We start from the raw sequence: 17,195 nt of genomic DNA, 5'->3' as shown, positions 1-17,195 counted from the left end.
AAGGTTAGGGGTGACATTTGTACTTGTATTTGGAGGCCTGAGGCTGAACTCAGGTATCTTCCTTTCCTGTTCTCCTTATGCTTGCAAACCTTATGTTTGAGACAGGGCATCACTGAGTCTTATGTTTGAGACAGGGTATCACTGAGTCTGGAGTTCACCAGGTCCTAGAGTCCGGCTGGCCAGGGAGCCTCTGGAATGCCTTGTCTGTCTCCCCAGCAGCAGGCGTGCAGGCACATGCCACCACACAGCGTTTCACATGAGTGCTAGGTACTGAATTCAGGTCCTTGTGCTTTCACTGCACGCTCTTTCCTGCCTCAGTGTCTCCCAGGCCCCAGCTGATCGGATTTTTTGCTTAGGTTATTGTACTTTTGGTGTAAATGGCAATATTAAAAGGAGAAACCATTGCCATATCAAGCTTCTGGTAGGTTTACAGATGTTTTCTTTTAAGAGTTTGTGTGGTTTTATGATTGTGATGTGTTTTGAGTGTGAGGTAGGGTGAGAACCATTCTCCTGCACGCCCAGTGGCCTCAGCACCATGCCTGTATTCTTAGACCCTTGTTGAGATTCACCTGGCTGTAAAAGAAGGCCTTATTTTTGGATTGTCTACCCTTGTCTGTGTGTGAGTCCTGTGGAAGTACCTCGCTGACTCGGCTACTTGGGCTTTGTACTAAACTTTGAAGTAGGTAAACTGAGTTCTCTAACTTTGCAACTTTTTTTTAACTGAAAACCCTTTACACTTTAGTTATTTTTGATACAATACAGTGAGTCAGACTCTCCTATCTGGGCCTCTTCCTCTTTTCTTATAGAGCTGCAGACCCACTGAGCTAGGGCCTTACCCTGATGGCTTCATTTAACTGTAAGCCCCTTCCAGGGGTCTCACCTCCACAGACCATAGTCAGATGTCTCCAACTTCTTCACTTTTCACAGTGTGAGTTAAATTTTAGCATGAGTCAGGCAGTGGTGGCTTTAATCCCAGCACTCAGGAGGCAGAGGCAGAGGCAGACAGATCTCTGAGTTAGTGGCCAGCCTGGTCTAGAGTGAGTTTTAGGACATCCAGGGATACACAGAGAAACCCTGTCAACAAAAACAAAAAACAGAAAAACAAAAAACAAAAACATAAAATTGTCAGCATAAATTTTGTTAGGAATGTTTAAACCTTAGCAGGTATTAATGTTTTTAAATTAATATTCATCATTAAATGTGAACAAAATAAAACTATTCATATACTATTTTAATTATCAAAATGAAAATATTAAAGAAATTCTTTGCCTTTTTTTCCCCCTACAGGGTTTGGGATTGAACCCAAGGCCTTTTGTACACTAGACAAGTTCTGCCACAGACCTACACATTTGTAGCCCTTACTTTTTTGAAAGAGTTTCACTATGTAGTCCAGGCTGGCTTTCAGTTTATAATCTTTCTTTTATACCTGCTAGGATTAGAGGTGTGGGCCTCTATGCACACTTTACAGATAATTCTTTTAAGAGAGGTTCTTATTCTATAGTTCAGGCTGGCCTGGAATTCACTTTACAGACTAGTCTGGCCTTGAACTTGTGCAAGTCTCCCAACTCTGCCTTCCAAGTGCTAGGATTACAGGCATGTACTAAAATCCCCAACTCTTCACAAACAGTTCTCATAGAGCCTTCAGAGGCTAGGAAAGCTGCTGTACTTCAGCACCCTGTTCCAAGGCAGGATCTGGTTACATTCTGGATGGGTGGTCTGTGTGGGCCACTGGGTTCCTGTAGAGCAAGCAAGTTTTTGTCATGTACCCAGGATCTTCAATTTGGCACGTCAATGTAGCATGGGATAGGCTGGCCTGCCTGGCACATACAGTCTTGTTTGTATGTTTTGGGCACAGTGAACCTCTCTTACCAGTTCTGTGGGTGATGGGAACCATCTCCAGTCCAAGTTCCCAGACACCAGTCAAGAAGCCAACCCAACAGAACTTTCACCCGATGGCAGCAGGTCTGCCATGCTAGCCCCTCTGCACAGGATCCCACCACCACAGAGAGTAAATGGCCCCAAACATCCTCAGGCTGTGGCTGAGAAACATGAGAAGCACTGGGCCCAGCCCTGAGACTGTGAGGACTAGTCTGCTGCGTGTCCTTTCCTTAGCTCACTGTGATGGCCCTGTGTCTTCATCTGGCTGGTGTCCCGTTGGCTCAGGACTCCATCATCACTCCAGATTCAACCCAAGGATGAAAACACTGAAGCCCAGCAGTGGGCACGCACTGAAATGCCGGAGACCACTTTAAGATGATCAGTTTTGGAGATTTTCACTGTCATTGTATTTCCTAGTAATTTGATCTTTTTGATTTTTATTTATGACTATATGGAATTTAAGATCACTTGAGGTTGCAATTAGTTTTAAAATTCTGTGGTTCAGTAACCCGTGAGAGACTCTACTGTCTTCATGGTAGCCCCAGAAAGCCAAGGGCTCACCTCCCTGGCTACCACAGAGCTGCGCTTTTATAAAGGACACTCCTCTTTATCCCTCCAAAGACTAAAAGTGAAGACAGTCTTTGGCTTCATGGTCCTCTTCCCTGGGGAAGGCAGGGAGGGGCCCTGGCGGCAGCATGCTGGGGTCCTCCCTCTGTGAGAGGTGTTTCTCAGGGATTTCCCACATCTCCTGGGGGCTGTCCAGCAGAGCGACGCTGGTTTTGTTTTTATTTTAAAGCTTTTTCAATGGGAAAAATGAGACTTGTTGCTATTGATAGCTGCTTCTCACAGCCGTGTGGAACTAGCTGGAATTCTTGTCATTTTCCTTCTAAAAAGAACTAAATCAGGACTTTACAACCCTTGTTTTTGAGGGAGACATCGAATTCTCAGCATGATTCGGCTGAGAGGAAACATGAGAGTCACAGCTAACTTTAGTCCTCAGAAGAAAAGCAAATCTACCTGAAATTTTTGCTAAGTTTAAAGTGGGCCCAGTCCCGATGGATCGGAGAAAGGCAGCATACAGGCAGGGGAACCTGCTTAGAGTCCTGCTCACATCTGCACATCTGTACTGGGCAGGGTTGTGGGGTGTAGTGAGCAGAGCTCTGGTGGGCCTTCACCTTCCAAGCAGTGCAACAGTGAAATCCTGTCCTCCTTTGAGAACCACATAGTAACAGCTGTTTATCTCCGAATCTGTATAGCACTGGGCCTGTGTATGTGTTTGTGTGGATGTGAGCTTGCATGCATACATGTGCATGCGTGCCAGAGGTGACCTTGGGTGTCATCCTCAGGAATGGTGTCTACCTTCTTGAGTAACCTGGAGTAATTAATTATGCTAGGCTGGCTGGCTCAGCTGCAGAGGTCCTCTGGGAGCACACACAGGCCTGTGCTGTCACCACTAGTGACTCTGGGGATTAACCCAGGCCCCAATCCTTGTGTGACGGACACTTCAATGCCTCAGTCCCTCTCCGCTCCAGCTCTAGGTTTATAGAATTTTGAGAGAAGGTTCTTACTATGTAGTTCAGGCTGGCCTTGAACTTGCCACCTTTCTGCCTCAGCTCCTTTGTGCTGGGATTACTGGTGTGGTGTGTACTATCACACTTGGCTCCACCTCCATCCAGTACTGCAGGGCCATTCTGGCCTGGCCTTCCATAGTCACAGCTTCCTTCTGGCTTCCACAATCCTCTGTATCTAACCATTTTGATTCTCTGTTCTGAATGCCTTTCCTCACCAATGTGAACTATGAGCCCAAAGATTTGTGCTCAGAGAGGGTAACCTCAGTTGCAGTGAGTGTTCCTTTGCTGTGGGTATGTGTCTAAGGTTCTCTGCAGTTAGGAAAGACACATTCACAGGACTGTGTGCAGAACACACAGCTCTTGAGTCTTCCCTGACGTGTACCTGTTTGAGCAGGGTGTATGTGGCACTGCATTGCTTTCAGTGTGAGCAGGGGTGGGGTGGGGGGTCCATTTTCTCAGAACCTGCTTTATACGCATTTTCTCACTGGTGGTGATCTCCTGGCCTTCAGAGCCCCTCCCTGTGTCTTTCGCTCTGTACTGTAGGCATCTAACCTGGGGAAGCACTGTCCAGTCTCCCATATCCCTTTGATAGCAGCCTTCTGGACTCTCCAGTCTGGTTTGCATTGGGGAAGGGGCAACTTGTGGTTTCAGCAGCTTCAGTCCATGCGTGGTCCACTCGCTTTGGGACCTCTGCTGAAGCAGGACACCATGGTGCTGTGAATGTGTGGTGGAGCAAAGCTGCTTATCCCGTAGCAACCAGGACAGCTGGAAGAACGAGGAAGGGCCAGAGGCAGATCATGTACCTTAGGCACACCCCAGCCACAGGCTTCATCTAATGGAACCCTCCTAACGTTTCCACTGCCTCCCGGAACCCATCAAATCACTGACTGCGTTGTGTTTCTCTCTCTCTCTCTGTCTCTCTCTCTCTCTCTCTCTCTGTGTGTGTGTGTGTGTGTGTGTGTGTGTGTGTGTGTGTGTGTGTGTGTGGTATGTGCCACAGTGCAAATGTGGCAATAAGAGGATACTTACTGAGAGTCAGTTCTCTCTTCCTACTCTGTGGATTCCAGGGATTTAGCCTAGGTCTATGGGCTTGGTGGCAAGCACCTTTACTCACTAAGTAACTCTCTCTATAATTCATGGATCATAAATCTACACATGGACTAATCTGTTGATGAGCTTGAAGGCCCATGATCAGTCACCTCCTGCTTCAGCCTCCTGAGTATCTGGGACATTTAACATGTGTCCCATGCTTCCATTTTTGTGTCTTTGGAGACCTGCAAAGCACTGAACCTTTGGTGTCTTTCTTTATTCTGGTTTCTTTCTGCATCCTTCCTGCCTAAATGTTGAGATAGGTCCTATGTGGTGGTAAGGATAGTTTTTGTTGTTATTGCTTGTTTTCCATTTCTGGTTTTTAGCTTCTTCTCCGGCCCACGTGGCTTTGGGGATAAAAACTTGTCGCAGAGTCCCTACCCTGCATAGGTATGCTGTTGCTGCGATTGTGTGATATGCTGTATGACACTGCCACCCATCAAGGGGTCTCCCTTTACCCATTTGGAGAATGCAGCCAGCCTTCAGTGTCTCCTGAGACCCAGACTCAGGTGTAATGAAGGATGTAATGACGTTTCATCGTTCTGTCAAGCAATCAGCCTGTTCCCTCTGTGTGTACACACCTGTGTTAGAGCATGTGCTGAGGGGTAGCACGCCATGAGCATGTTTCACATATTGAGAACTGTTTCTGCTGGGCATGGTTGCACACACCTTTAATCTCAGCACTCAGGAGGCCTCTGCAGATATCTGTGAGATTGAGGCCATCTGGTTTACAGAGGAAGTTCTAGGCCAGTCAGGACCACATAGAGAGACCCTGTCTCAAAACGACAAAAAGAAAAAAAAATAGAAAGAGAGCTTTTGCATAAAGAAAAATTTTGTGATTTCATATTTCAGAATGCAAGTGACCCATACCTTGTTCTTATATAGTATATAATGTTTTAAATATCCAGTAGTGTGGTATAGTATAATTTTGAAAATGAATGGTATATGTTGAGACCAGCCAGCAAATACCTGTTGCTGGAAGTCCAGTGTTAAACTTTGTCTGACCTGACCAACTACCTTTTCTTCTCCCCTCTAGTCCCCGGCGCTACTTCCTACTGTCCTCTCAGATGGCCATCCACCCTGAGTACAGAGAGGAACTAGAAGCCCTCCAGGCCAAACACCAAGAGTCAGTGTTAGTCTTGGACAAATGCACCAATCTCTCGGAGGGCGTCCTGTCCGTGCGAAAGCGCTGCCACCAGCACCAGGTCTTCGATTACCCCCAAGTGCTGCAGGTGAGTGCCACTCGGAGCTTGCCAGGCTCGGGCGGTGGGTGTGGGGAGGCGTGGGGAGTGGGAGAGGGGATCGCTGCCTGCTGCCATGGAGTGAAACTGACTCCGTCCCAGGAGCTGCTTCCCATAAGTAACTGGGGTATCACCCCAGGGGAGAAGATGCAACTCCTCACTGGAGGGGTGGACCACGGGGAACCTGAGTGAATGAGGTGTTTATGTTGTGTGGGGCTGCTTGCTCTGTAAAGTATCCTTTTCGATACTCACTGTACTTCAAAAATGCAAATACTCTAGAATTCTAAGAAGCTGTATAGGCTAGGAGCACACATGTTTCTTGCTTTTACCCCGTGTTGATGGCTGGTACAGATGTGAGCTTCTGTAAGGCGACCCGTTGCATCTCTAGACGACGACAGCCCACAGGGGATGCCTGGCTTTCCCTGGGCACTCAGGCCTGCTCTGAGTGCTCTTGCTGTGGGGCATCGTGTCACCCACAGCACACACTGCACTTCCATCACAGACAACGCCCTTGGGGACTGTTGTAGGCAGAATGTTTGACATTCTAGGGCATGGTGCCAGGAAAGGATAGTCACAGCCCTGCTCACTTACGCCATTAAAATCGAGACACGTTGGTTCAAGAACTATCAAGGAGATGAGGTAATTTTTATATATTTATGTATTTGCTAATTTTTTTTTTAATCTCCAGAGAGCTGGCCCACCCTGAAGTTGTTAAAATACTCTCTCAGGAAGTACTGCCTCCCTCTGGAGTTTCTGGCTGGTAGTGGTGGAGATGCAGTCGGTGTTTATAGTAACCTTTGTCTGGACAGGAAGAGCGATCCGCGTGTGTCCACATCTGGCCGCGGCGTCTCGGCAGTCCAGGCACTGTGCATGTCTCACTCACCCCTCAGCCGCTGTTCTTCTGTATCAAATCCAGAGGTGCTGCAACACTGACTTTCTCATCTTTCTTTTTTTCAACCTTTCCCTTTCCATAATGTTATTTATTTTTAAACGAAAATTTTTATGGAACTGTTTAGTGTGAACATGTATGTAAATGTGTGTTGCATGTACACATGCACATGCCACAGTGCAGTATGTGGAGGTCAGAGGACAACTGTGCCGAGTTGCCGTGCTCCTCCCACCCTGTGGGTATCTGGGTCAAACTTAGGTCATCAGGCCGGGCAGGGCAGGAGGTGTCTCCATTGGCTGAGCCATCTTACCAGCCCCAGTAGAACCGTCATGTGGCTCAGGAATCAGTTTTAAGATAGAATTTCCTTTTTTTAAATGTCATTTACTTTGTGTTGGGGTGGGAAGGGGCAACAGGATATCTAAAAAAAAAAAAACCAAAAAACAAAAATAGCTTTGCTATGTAGCCCATGTAGGCCTTAAACTCACTCTCCCCCTGCCTCATCTTCTCAAATTCTGAGATTACCGATAGGAGCCACTTTGCCTGGCTTTTTCCTCCTGACTTTAAAGATGAAGTTATGTTTCCTTTCTTCATCCTTTCATTTCCTCTCGAAGAGACAGAAAGTGGGGAACCTGGGAGTAAGAGAAATAGGGTCTCAGGGTCTCATTCTGGGGCGCAGTGCCCGTGGCACCTGTGCTTTCTCTGTACAGTTTCCGTGTTCCCAGCATTCCCCACATTGAGAATAAGATGAATGGACGAGGAAGAGGTTCTTGTTGGTGGTGGTTTTGTTGTTGTTTGTTTTGAAACAGGGTTTCTCTATGTAGCCTTGGCTATCCTGGAACTCACTCTGTAGAGAAAGCTGGCCTCGAACTCAAGAGATCCATCCGCCCCTACCTCTGCCTCCACCTCCGCCTCCCAAGTGCTGGATTAAAGGCATGTGCCACCATCACCTGGCTGAAGAAGAGATTTTTTTTTTTTTGAGAGTTCACTTTTGTTGGACTTTTTGTTTCTAGATAGAACTTATCATTTTAATGCCTAATCAAGGCTGTGTGCCTTTAATGAATTCCTTCTAGAGGCAAACACTGCAAGGGCCTTGGTGACTCAAAGGAGGACAGAGAGTTTGGACCTTCCTGCCCCATTGCAGGGTGGGCTGAAGTTGGGGCTTGGCAGAGTTGAGACCACAGGCCACGCGTGTGTACACAGTTCATCAGCACTACTGGAAGCCAGTCTGCAGGACCTGGTGTCATCATCTGACCAGAGGAAGACTGATGCTGGCTCTGAACATGTGCAGAACACTAGTCCCAGTGGCACTGGGGTTGTACTCAAAAGTTAAGGTGGGGAGCTCTGCAGGCAGCTGAGTGTTTCCTTCGTCACAGATGTGAGGTCAGCTGACCGGTCCTAGATGCCTCGGCACTGCGTAGCTTTAATCCTTGGGGAATGGCATAATGCTCAAGGATCCAAGGCCTGCTTGCTAACCCTCAGCCTCTCTTGTGTTGCTGCAGGAGGCTACTTTTTGTACGGTCCTTCGAGGAGCTCGGCTGGGCCAGGCGGTGCTGAGCGATGTCCTACAGGCTGGCTGTGTCCCAGTTGTCATTGCAGACTCTTATATTCTGCCTTTCTCTGAAGTTCTGGACTGGAAGAGGTAGGTGTACCATCTAGTGAACTGTAGCTGGTGGCTTGGCCAATATTGGAAAGAAAGGTCTCTCAGATCATTGTGATGCATGCCTAGGTTTGAGAACTAACTTCAGGTTGAGTGTGCCTAACTTGTAAGTCAGAGACATTCAAAGCCTGAAGCTCTTGAGCACTGTCAAGAATGTCACAGGTATACAGTTCCACACTTGGCTTTATGCAACAGCTCACAGTCATGGAGGTGGTAGATATAAGATCAAAGTACCTGGGACTTGTGCATGAGAGTGACATAATGAAGCCCATTATTTAAGAGAAACACATGACCTTGAGAATGACCACAGCTGTGCGAGCGCTGTACATACTGCTTGGCACAGTAGTTCCACCTTCTCCTCTTCCTCCTCATCTTCCTCCTCCTCTTCTTCCTCTTCCTCATCTTCATCTTCCTCTTCTTCCTCCTCCTCTTCCTACTCTTCCTCCTTTCCTTCTTCTTCTTCTTCCTCCTCCTCCTCTTCTTCTTTTTAGCAGACTTAATTCATTTTATTTTTCTTGCATAAAAACCCGTATGTGATAGGCACAGCTGGAGCCTGCGTCCTCTGGGAGACTCTGGTGTGGGTTTTCACAAGATGATCAGTGAGTTCCTGATAAAGAGACTTGGTGAACACAGCCTTTTTCTAGAGGTCAGGGGGCAGGTAGCTGTAGGTCTTGGAGATGGCATGAAAGGTGGCAGCAGAGAAGCCTCTGGCTGAAGTGTAGCAGTCATCTATACCAGCCATCCTCAGCAGCAGCTTCTTGGGCACGGGAGCGGAGACAATGCCAGTGCCTCTAGGGGCAGGGATGAGGCACATCAACATAGAGCCACAGTGGTCTGTCATCTTGCATGGAACAGTGTGGGCTTGCCAATCTTGTTCCCCGAGTAGCCTCTCCCCACAAGGATGATGGATAGCTTGGCCAAGCTGATGGCCCCTCAGATGGCAGTGGCAACTTCCTTTGGGCTCTTAATACCACGATCAACATGACCAATATAGTCCCCAATAGTGACAAAGGCCTTGAACCTGGTCTGCTGGCTTGGCACAGTTCTTCAGAGCTTGTGACTGGCCAAGAGGATTCTGTCGCCAGCACTGAGCTCATGTGCTGGGGCACAGCCCTCTAGTCCTCCAGGGAACAGCCGCTCATTGCCCTGCTGTCCTTCCCCAAATCGTCCATACATTTGGAATATATTGAAGTTTGAACATTTTATAGCCACTGAAGTTAGCATGAAAAGGTATACTGTACATTGAGTTTGCATGTGTAACATGCACAGGACATAAACAAATCTTCATGTTTAGACTGAAGTCCCAAGTTATGTTCATGCAAATATTCCTCAAGGGAAGATACCCTGGGACTAGGCCTAGGCTGCATGTCCCCAGCTGCCATTACTCCAGCCTCACTGCAGTGTCTCCCGTCAGACTTAGCACATGGGCCTAGAGCCATTCAGAGTCCAGTGGGCCGAACCCACAGGCTGGCTGTTTTTGTAAACAAAGTCGTACTGAATCCTTGCTTTGCCCCTTAATTTACATGTTAACTTGTGCAGTGCTGAGTGATTGCAGAGACTGACTGCTTACACCTAAGATGCTCACACCCGACTCCATAAGGCAGCTACCCCTGGGCGGTGCAGTCTGGACAGCTGGAGAGTGTCTGACCTGACTTATTCCAGGGGTTCTGTATGGACGCGCCCAGGCATCCAGTCCAGTCCACTGGCTGCTAGTGGGGAGACTCTGCCTCCAGAAAGCTCGGAGATTCCAGGACAGACGGACAAACGCAAATTCTGCTTGGATATATTCACAGGAGTTGCCCTCTGGTATTTCCACAAGACTTTGGTGGAAGACTATTGAAGTTGCCACAAATATTTAATTGCTTTCTTCTCTACCAACTCTTTATGATAATTTATCCAAGTACAATAGCAAGGACATTTGAACAACTTAAATGGCACTAATTGGCTGACTTATCATTCACATTACATTTATCAGAAAGGCTCCTGTTAATATGATAGCATTTTATAGTCTAATAATAGGATCGTTTCTCCTCCTGAGGAGGCTGGAATCTAGTGGGGAAGAACAGCAGGATTCAGGTCCCGCATCCTTTATGTGAAATGCTGGGGCCAGAGTGTTTTGGACTGTGGATTGGTGTGGATTTTGGAATATCTACATGCATGGAATGATGCCTCTTGTGGAGGGAACCAAATGTAAATATGAAACTCATATCCATAGGCTGCTCATGCAGGCGGCCTCCAAGTAAATCACATGAGAGGTTTAATAACTCTGTGCCTGAAACAGAGTCTTGTGGTGTACATGTCCCACATCGGTGTCACACTGGTGATCGACACACCAGACTGGGAAGCATTTTGGGTCTTGGAGTTTTGAGTTGGCATGGCCAACCCGTGTAACCTTAGCAGATGCACGGGTAGAGGGTAGAGGGCTGTGCGGACCCAGAAAGGAGCAGGAGCCTGCCTACTTGAAGAAGCATGAAGTCCTTCTATAATCTTAGGGGCGTGAGGAGCTGCTGCCAGCATTTATCCACGCAGGAAAGCATTTATTGAGCACCTGCTGTTTGCCAGTACTGTAGTAATTAGTTTTCTGTTCCTGTGATAAGATACCCTGACCTAAAGCAACTTACAGAAGAAAGGGGTTTTTGGCTTATAGTTCTCAACCTTCCTAATGCAATTAATACTTCCTTAATACAGTTCATTATGTTGTGGTGACCCCAACCATAAAATTATTTTTGTTGCTACCTCATAACTTTAATTTTGCTACCAAAGCTCTCAAAATATACAATTGTAAATATCTGATATGTAAGATATCTGATGTGCAACCCCAGTGAAAGGGTTGTTCAACCCCTCCAGGGTTGTGACCCACAGGTTCAGAACTGCTGTTCTAGAAGGTAAGAGGCCATTAGTGGTGGCTGGGCATGGCAGCAAGACAGAATGCTGAGAGATCATATCTTCAACCAAAGGCACAAGGCAGAGCAGAGCTGGAAGCAGGAGGGGCCATGGACTCTCCCCCAGCCCCAGAGCATACTCCAGCAAGGCTGCACTTCCCCCTTAAACTCCCCAAACGGCACCACCGTTGAACCTAGCGTTCAAAATCTGAGCCTACGGGGGCATTTCTTTTAAACTCTCCTGGTCACAGTCAGCCACAGGGTCTCCAAGAGTGAGGTCAGGCCTCTGTTCCCTCCTTACTGATGGGAGAGCAGAGACACTGGTTCCCAGCTGCTGTGATGTAACTGCTAGACTCTGGCTGGGTGGTGCTAGCACGGTGAGACTTGGTGAGGGCCTTGGAGAGGGGTGATGTAGTGGCTGTGAGAGGATAGCTACAGATCAGGGTCAGCTCAGTGCTGAGTTATGGGTGAACAGCAGGAGGACGCTGGAGTCAGGGCTCTGATATCAGACAACCAGCTCTTACTGGCTGACTTTGAAATGATGGCAGATTAATTCATCCTTTTAGTTCGTCACTCTGTCTCTGTTGCAGAAATCATTTACGTATTTATTTACTTACAATCACTTATCCATGAAGTCCTGGCTGTGTGCAGGCCACGTGATGAGTGCTCTGGGTACAGCAGTGGGTGGACTCACCTAGTGGGCGGAGTGTGAGCTAGGTCTTAGTGAGCTAGGTTTGGCTGCACAGCACCCTGCGCTTCTGGAAGTCCATGCCAGTCTCCCTTTCTCTATCCTTATTCCAAGTCTGTGAGTGACTCCTGTGTGGTATGGGGCAAAGGAAGGCCCTGCCTCTCTGCAGCTTCTCTTCTGTGCAGCTCTGCCACCTCTGCAGGGGCTCAGTCCTTCTTCCTGCTCCTGCGCCTGCTTCCTGTCACTTACTGACCCATAGACTGCATGGCCTGTGGAGCTTAATCGGCTTCTCAGGACTTTGCCTCCACCTCCTAGTGGTTTCCCGTCTCAGCACTGAGTCCTCTGTGGCCTCCAAGGTCCCGTGTGTGCCTCACTACAACCCACCCTCCCCCTCTCTGCTTGGCTCACGTTCTCTCCATCCTGTTTACTCTGTGGCAGCCACAGGGGCCTCCTAGCAAGCTGTTCCTGGACCATGCCCAGCACGATGCTTCCTTGGCCTTTCACTCATTAGCCCTGTGCCTGAAGCTCTCTTCCCACAGGCCTTCTCATGCCCTGTTCACCCCTCATTTTCTTCTGACGTTCTCTGTTGAATTGTCAGTTCCCAGTGCATAGTAGGTCTGTCATAAGTAAGTGCTAAATCAGTGGATGGATTTGTGTAGAAGCTAAATGGGTGGGTTGGGGGGCTAGTTGTTAATTCAGTAAGCACTAAGAAGGGTAAGGAAGGATAGACCGGGAGGCATCATTTTTGCATCATGCAAAGGCCCTGTGGCAGGACAGAAGTTGTCATGGTTGGTGACAGTGATGCCAGGGAGGACAGAGCAGACAGAGAAAGATGCACAACTGAAGGAGCTTTGGGCTTTCTGCTGTGAGATGGAAATAGGACAGCATAAAGTGTTGTTTTCTGAAAAGGGCTGTGCACATGTAATAGTGCTGTTGTCTCCAGGGCATCTGTGGTCGTTCCAGAGGAAAAGATGTCAGATGTGTACAGCATCCTGCAGAACATCCCACAGAGGCAGATTGAAGAGATGCAGAGACAGGTAAGAGGCTGAGCTGAGACACCTGGCTGGGGAGGGACAGAGGGCTGCCACTTGGACAGTGGCTTGGGTACAGAGGGCCTTCAGCCAAGTGCATCATATCAGCTATCAGGGCGGGACAATTAGGCCAGTTGCTTCAAGTAAGGATTAGATTAGTGGTTCTCAACCTGTGGGGTACAGCTCCTTTGGGGTCACATATCAGATATCGGATATTTACATTACTATTCATAACAGTAGCAAAATTATAGTTATGAAGTAGCAACAAAATAATTTTATGGTTAGTGGTCACCACAACATGGGGAACTAACTGTATTAAGGGGTCACAGCATTAGGTAGGTTGAGAACCACTAGTTTAGATTAATGATGGGTTTAGGCTGTGCTGTGGACCCTGCTGTGATTTCAGGGTACCAGGTGATGGCAGATGACTGAGCAAGACAGCCAGGGAAGCAGGGTAGCACGTTTGTTTGGCTGTGTCCTAAGGAAGACAGTGTTTGTGACAAATGGTCTCATTCCTGGTTCACGGTTTTCCTGCCTCCCTCTGCAGACCTCTCCTTACCCTTTGACCCTTCCCTGGGCAGTTCTCTGGCTGCCTGGATAGCGCCACCATCCTATTCATGGGTCCCCATTCCGTCTCATTGCTTTCTCTCCTAAAGGAGTCTGACCAGGCTTCAGTGCCAAGCAAGTTACATTTAAACGGTGGCCCTGAACGCAGTGCTGGGATTGTCTTTCTGTGTCTTTGTCTTTGTATGGATTTTTAATGTTTTAATCTTTATTAGAATTATCTGCATGAGCCGGAAGGATGGCTCAGTCAGTAGAATGCTTGTCACTGCAAGCATGAGGAGCTGAGTGTGTATTCTTAGGACTCATGTACTAAACCAGGCTTGGAGACACACACCCATAACTCTAGTGCTGGTGAGGTGGGCACAGGCAGATCCCTGACGCTCATTCTAGTGAGGCTTAAGGTTAGAGAGACCTTGTCTCAAATGAAGAAATGCAGAGCTACATAAAGGTAGGGAGGGATCAAGGAAAGACCTGATGTAGACCTCTAGCCTCTACACATATAACACACACACACAGACACACACACACACACAGAGACACACACACACAGAGACACACACAGACACACACACACACAGACACACACATGCACACACACACACATGCACACGCATACACACAGACACACACACAGACACACACACACACAGACACACACACACACACACATAGAGACACATACACAGACACACACACACAGACACACATACACAGACACACACACACACACAGACACACACAGACACACAGACACACACACACAGACACACACATAGACACACACACACACACATACACACACGTGCACACACACACACAGACACATACACACAGACACACACACACACACACACACACACACACACATACAGACATGCACACGCATACACAGGAGGCTCTCTGCATGCAGCCCATGCTTTCAGCCTGGCTCCTCACCCTTGGCCAAGTGGCCAGAGAGCAGGCTATCTGGATGAAGTCAGGCAGTCCCCCAGCTGTGGCATGAGAGGATGGAGAGCTACCTGCTTCCTAAGTGTGTCCTCAGCCTGCCCTGCTGTTTGTCCACCTTTGCTCTGCTCAGCCCTCCGGGGTACCCCGCCTCCCACTGCTTTACAGCATCCAGGGATTTAGGAGAAGGAAAACGGCTGCACCTGGTCCCACCTTTTGTACTTTGGTGTTGTATTAGTAATTTTTCATTCACTCTGACAAATACTGGAGATAATTACATTACAAAGAGGAAAGGCTTGATTGGGCTTATAGTTCCGCAGAGTCTGGCCTATGGCTAGGTGGACTTGTTGCTGGGTAGAGGGATGTCAGGTCACAGTGGAGTACAGAGCTGAGCAGAGTGTTTCACTTCTCGTACAGCGTGAAGAGAGGAGAGAAAGAGCTAGAGCCCCGCGATGTCCTTCAAGGGTGCATCCCCGGGACCTGAGCAACCCCCTCCCTTCCTGAAAGCTTTAAGCCCTGCCCCCATACTGCAGTCAGGGGTCAGGCCTTTAACACAGGCTTCAAGCGATAGTGCCACTAAGTATCTTCTCACACAGTGATTGGCCTGGGTCTCCTGAGTGGAATACCAGCCTGCACCCTTAGATCAGGCTCTGCTTCCTGTGGGCCCTGGAAAGCCCTTCTGAAGAGCTTCGTGCCATCCCAGTAGAGAACAGATTGCAGGTTCCTGATGCTGGTAGCTTCTCACAGCCCACTTGTGCTTGCTGGGATGTTCTGGGCTTCCTGTTACTACTTGCTGTTGATCTCATCGGAGCTTTGTGAATCCGAGAATCTGTCTGGAGATTGTCAGGTCTCCACCGTAAACCCATAGCACTGGGGAAAACCTGCCCCTGAAGAACCTGGGTGTTTGGTTCTTTTTGTCTCTTTTAATAATTATTTATTTTTAATTTCTAGATAGAATCTCACTCTATGCCAGACTGGCCTTGGCCTCATAGAGATCCACCCACTTCTGCCTCCAGTGTGCTGGGGTGGAAAGCATTGCCTCCACACCCTAGCTGATGGTATCTTCGTTTACTAGGTTAATTATAGAATCATCCACTAAATAAAATTGCACCTCACGTAAGATTCTTCTATGGGAATGTTAGGAAGAAGCTAGGCCTGGGGAGGTGAGCCGTTCTGTCTAGTCTCCCCTCTGCCCTGCCAGCCCCATGCTGAGAGGCATCACTTATGTTCTGGAACAGAGCGCCCCCTGACAGCCCACAGTGTGGTGCAGTTGCTCGGCAGGATCAGGGTGGGAGCTGCCTGCCTGGGACAAGCCTGGCTTCCAGTAGGTTGTCACTGGTGGGCATGGCATCACTGGGACAGCTGAGATGACCTGAAGGAAGGGGAAGGGCACAGAAAGCACGCTGCTCCTTGGTTATTGAGTTTGAGCACTGCGCTGAGCCATGGCTCCATCGTGCTAACTGTGTGACCATCCCCGCACGGAGCGGCCTAAGCTTTCCTTTTATCATCTATGGAATGAAGGCTTAGCTGAGTCACCTGCATGTTCTAGACAGCCATTTAACTCCGTGGAAGGCTTGTCTCTGGCAGGAGCAGTACCCTCCCAGCCAGCCCTGATATTTAAGAGGTCATCTCTGAGTACCTCAAGTCACAAGGGCCCTGACTTCTGCTGGTGGGCCCTCCCCTCACATCAGCTCTGGGACTCCTCTGCCTGCTCTCTCACCCCTCCCCTGCTTCCCAGAGTTCATTTAGCTGGGACTGTTCCCCAACTGTCCCAGGTGCTCTAGGGTAACATCAGCCTGTCTGCCTTTCCTCAGGGCTCGTGTTCCCCAAGTGGCCTCTTTTGTCTCCTCCCTCCCCCAACCCCATTTCTGAGCTGGACTGGTCCCAGGTAACAAGCTTGGCTTAATTTCCCAGTTCCATATAAAGGCTGACAAAACTGAGCTCTGGCTACACACCAGTCGCACCTGCGCCTCCTGCCCCTCCTGCAAGCGGTAAAGCTTCCAGCATCCCTCGTCATTGCCCTAAGTTCTCCTTAGTGAGAACGTCAGCTTTAGTTGAGATCCACTAGTTCCACTGATAATATGTCACCTCTCAGTTTGGAGAGTATTAGTGTCATGTCACTATAAAGATGTCCTGGAGCTTAGAAAGAAGGTTTGGAGGCTCACGTCTAATGTCTGTCAGCTCACTGGTTTGGTCTCCCATGTTAATGGTAGGGACATGTGATGGGGTAAGTGGTCATGAGAGAGCAAGATGGGGGGGGGGTGTTGAGCCCCACAGCATCCTTTCAGGGCACGCCCTCTCTGAGTACCCCTTGCACTTCACCCCTTAAAGGCCACAGTGCTCTCCACTGCCACCATCTGAGGACCAAGCCTTTACATTTGGGTCTTTGGGAGACTCACCAAGGTGTACACTGCTCTGTAACTGCACACGCTGCCTTCGCCTTCTGTGTATACCTGTCAGTTGAGCGTCACCCTGGCTTCCTTCTGTGTACACCTGTCAGTTGAGTGTCACCTTGGCTGCCTTCTGTGTACACCTGTCAGTTGAGCGTCACCCTGGCTTCCTTCTGTGTACACCTGTCAGTTGAGTGTCACCTTGGCTGCCTTCTGTGTACACCTGTCAGTTGAGCGGCACCTTGGCTGCCTTCTGTGTACACCTGTCAGTTGAGCGGCACCTTGGCTGCCTTCTGTGTACACCTGTCAGTTGAGTGTCACCTTGGCTGCCTTCTGTGTACACCTGTCAGTTGAGCGTCACCTTGACTGC

At 48.7% G+C, this 17,195-nt stretch overlaps 1 protein-coding gene and 1 pseudogene across 6 annotated transcripts in view; one reads left to right on the top strand and one right to left on the bottom strand.

Moving 5' to 3' along the window:
* Ext2 (exostosin glycosyltransferase 2) overlaps positions 1-17,195 on the top strand; it is a 126,938-nt gene that overhangs the window by 18,627 nt on the left and 91,116 nt on the right. For all 6 annotated transcript variants that reach the window (NM_010163.3, NM_001355075.1, XM_006498733.4 and 3 more), the window contains 3 exons: positions 5,575-5,770; positions 8,168-8,307; positions 12,839-12,932. In NM_010163.3, the coding sequence (NP_034293.2) occupies positions 5,575-5,770; positions 8,168-8,307; positions 12,839-12,932 (430 nt within the window). The remainder of the gene's footprint in view (positions 1-5,574; positions 5,771-8,167; positions 8,308-12,838; positions 12,933-17,195) is intronic.
* On the bottom strand, positions 8,815-9,400 carry Gm13818 (predicted gene 13818; annotated as a pseudogene).

The sequence above is a fragment of the Mus musculus genome, chromosome 2 (genome assembly GCF_000001635.26).
Source record: "Mus musculus strain C57BL/6J chromosome 2, GRCm38.p6 C57BL/6J".
Taxonomy (NCBI): Eukaryota; Metazoa; Chordata; class Mammalia; order Rodentia; family Muridae; genus Mus; species Mus musculus.
This window is presented reverse-complemented; position numbering and strand designations above follow the sequence as displayed.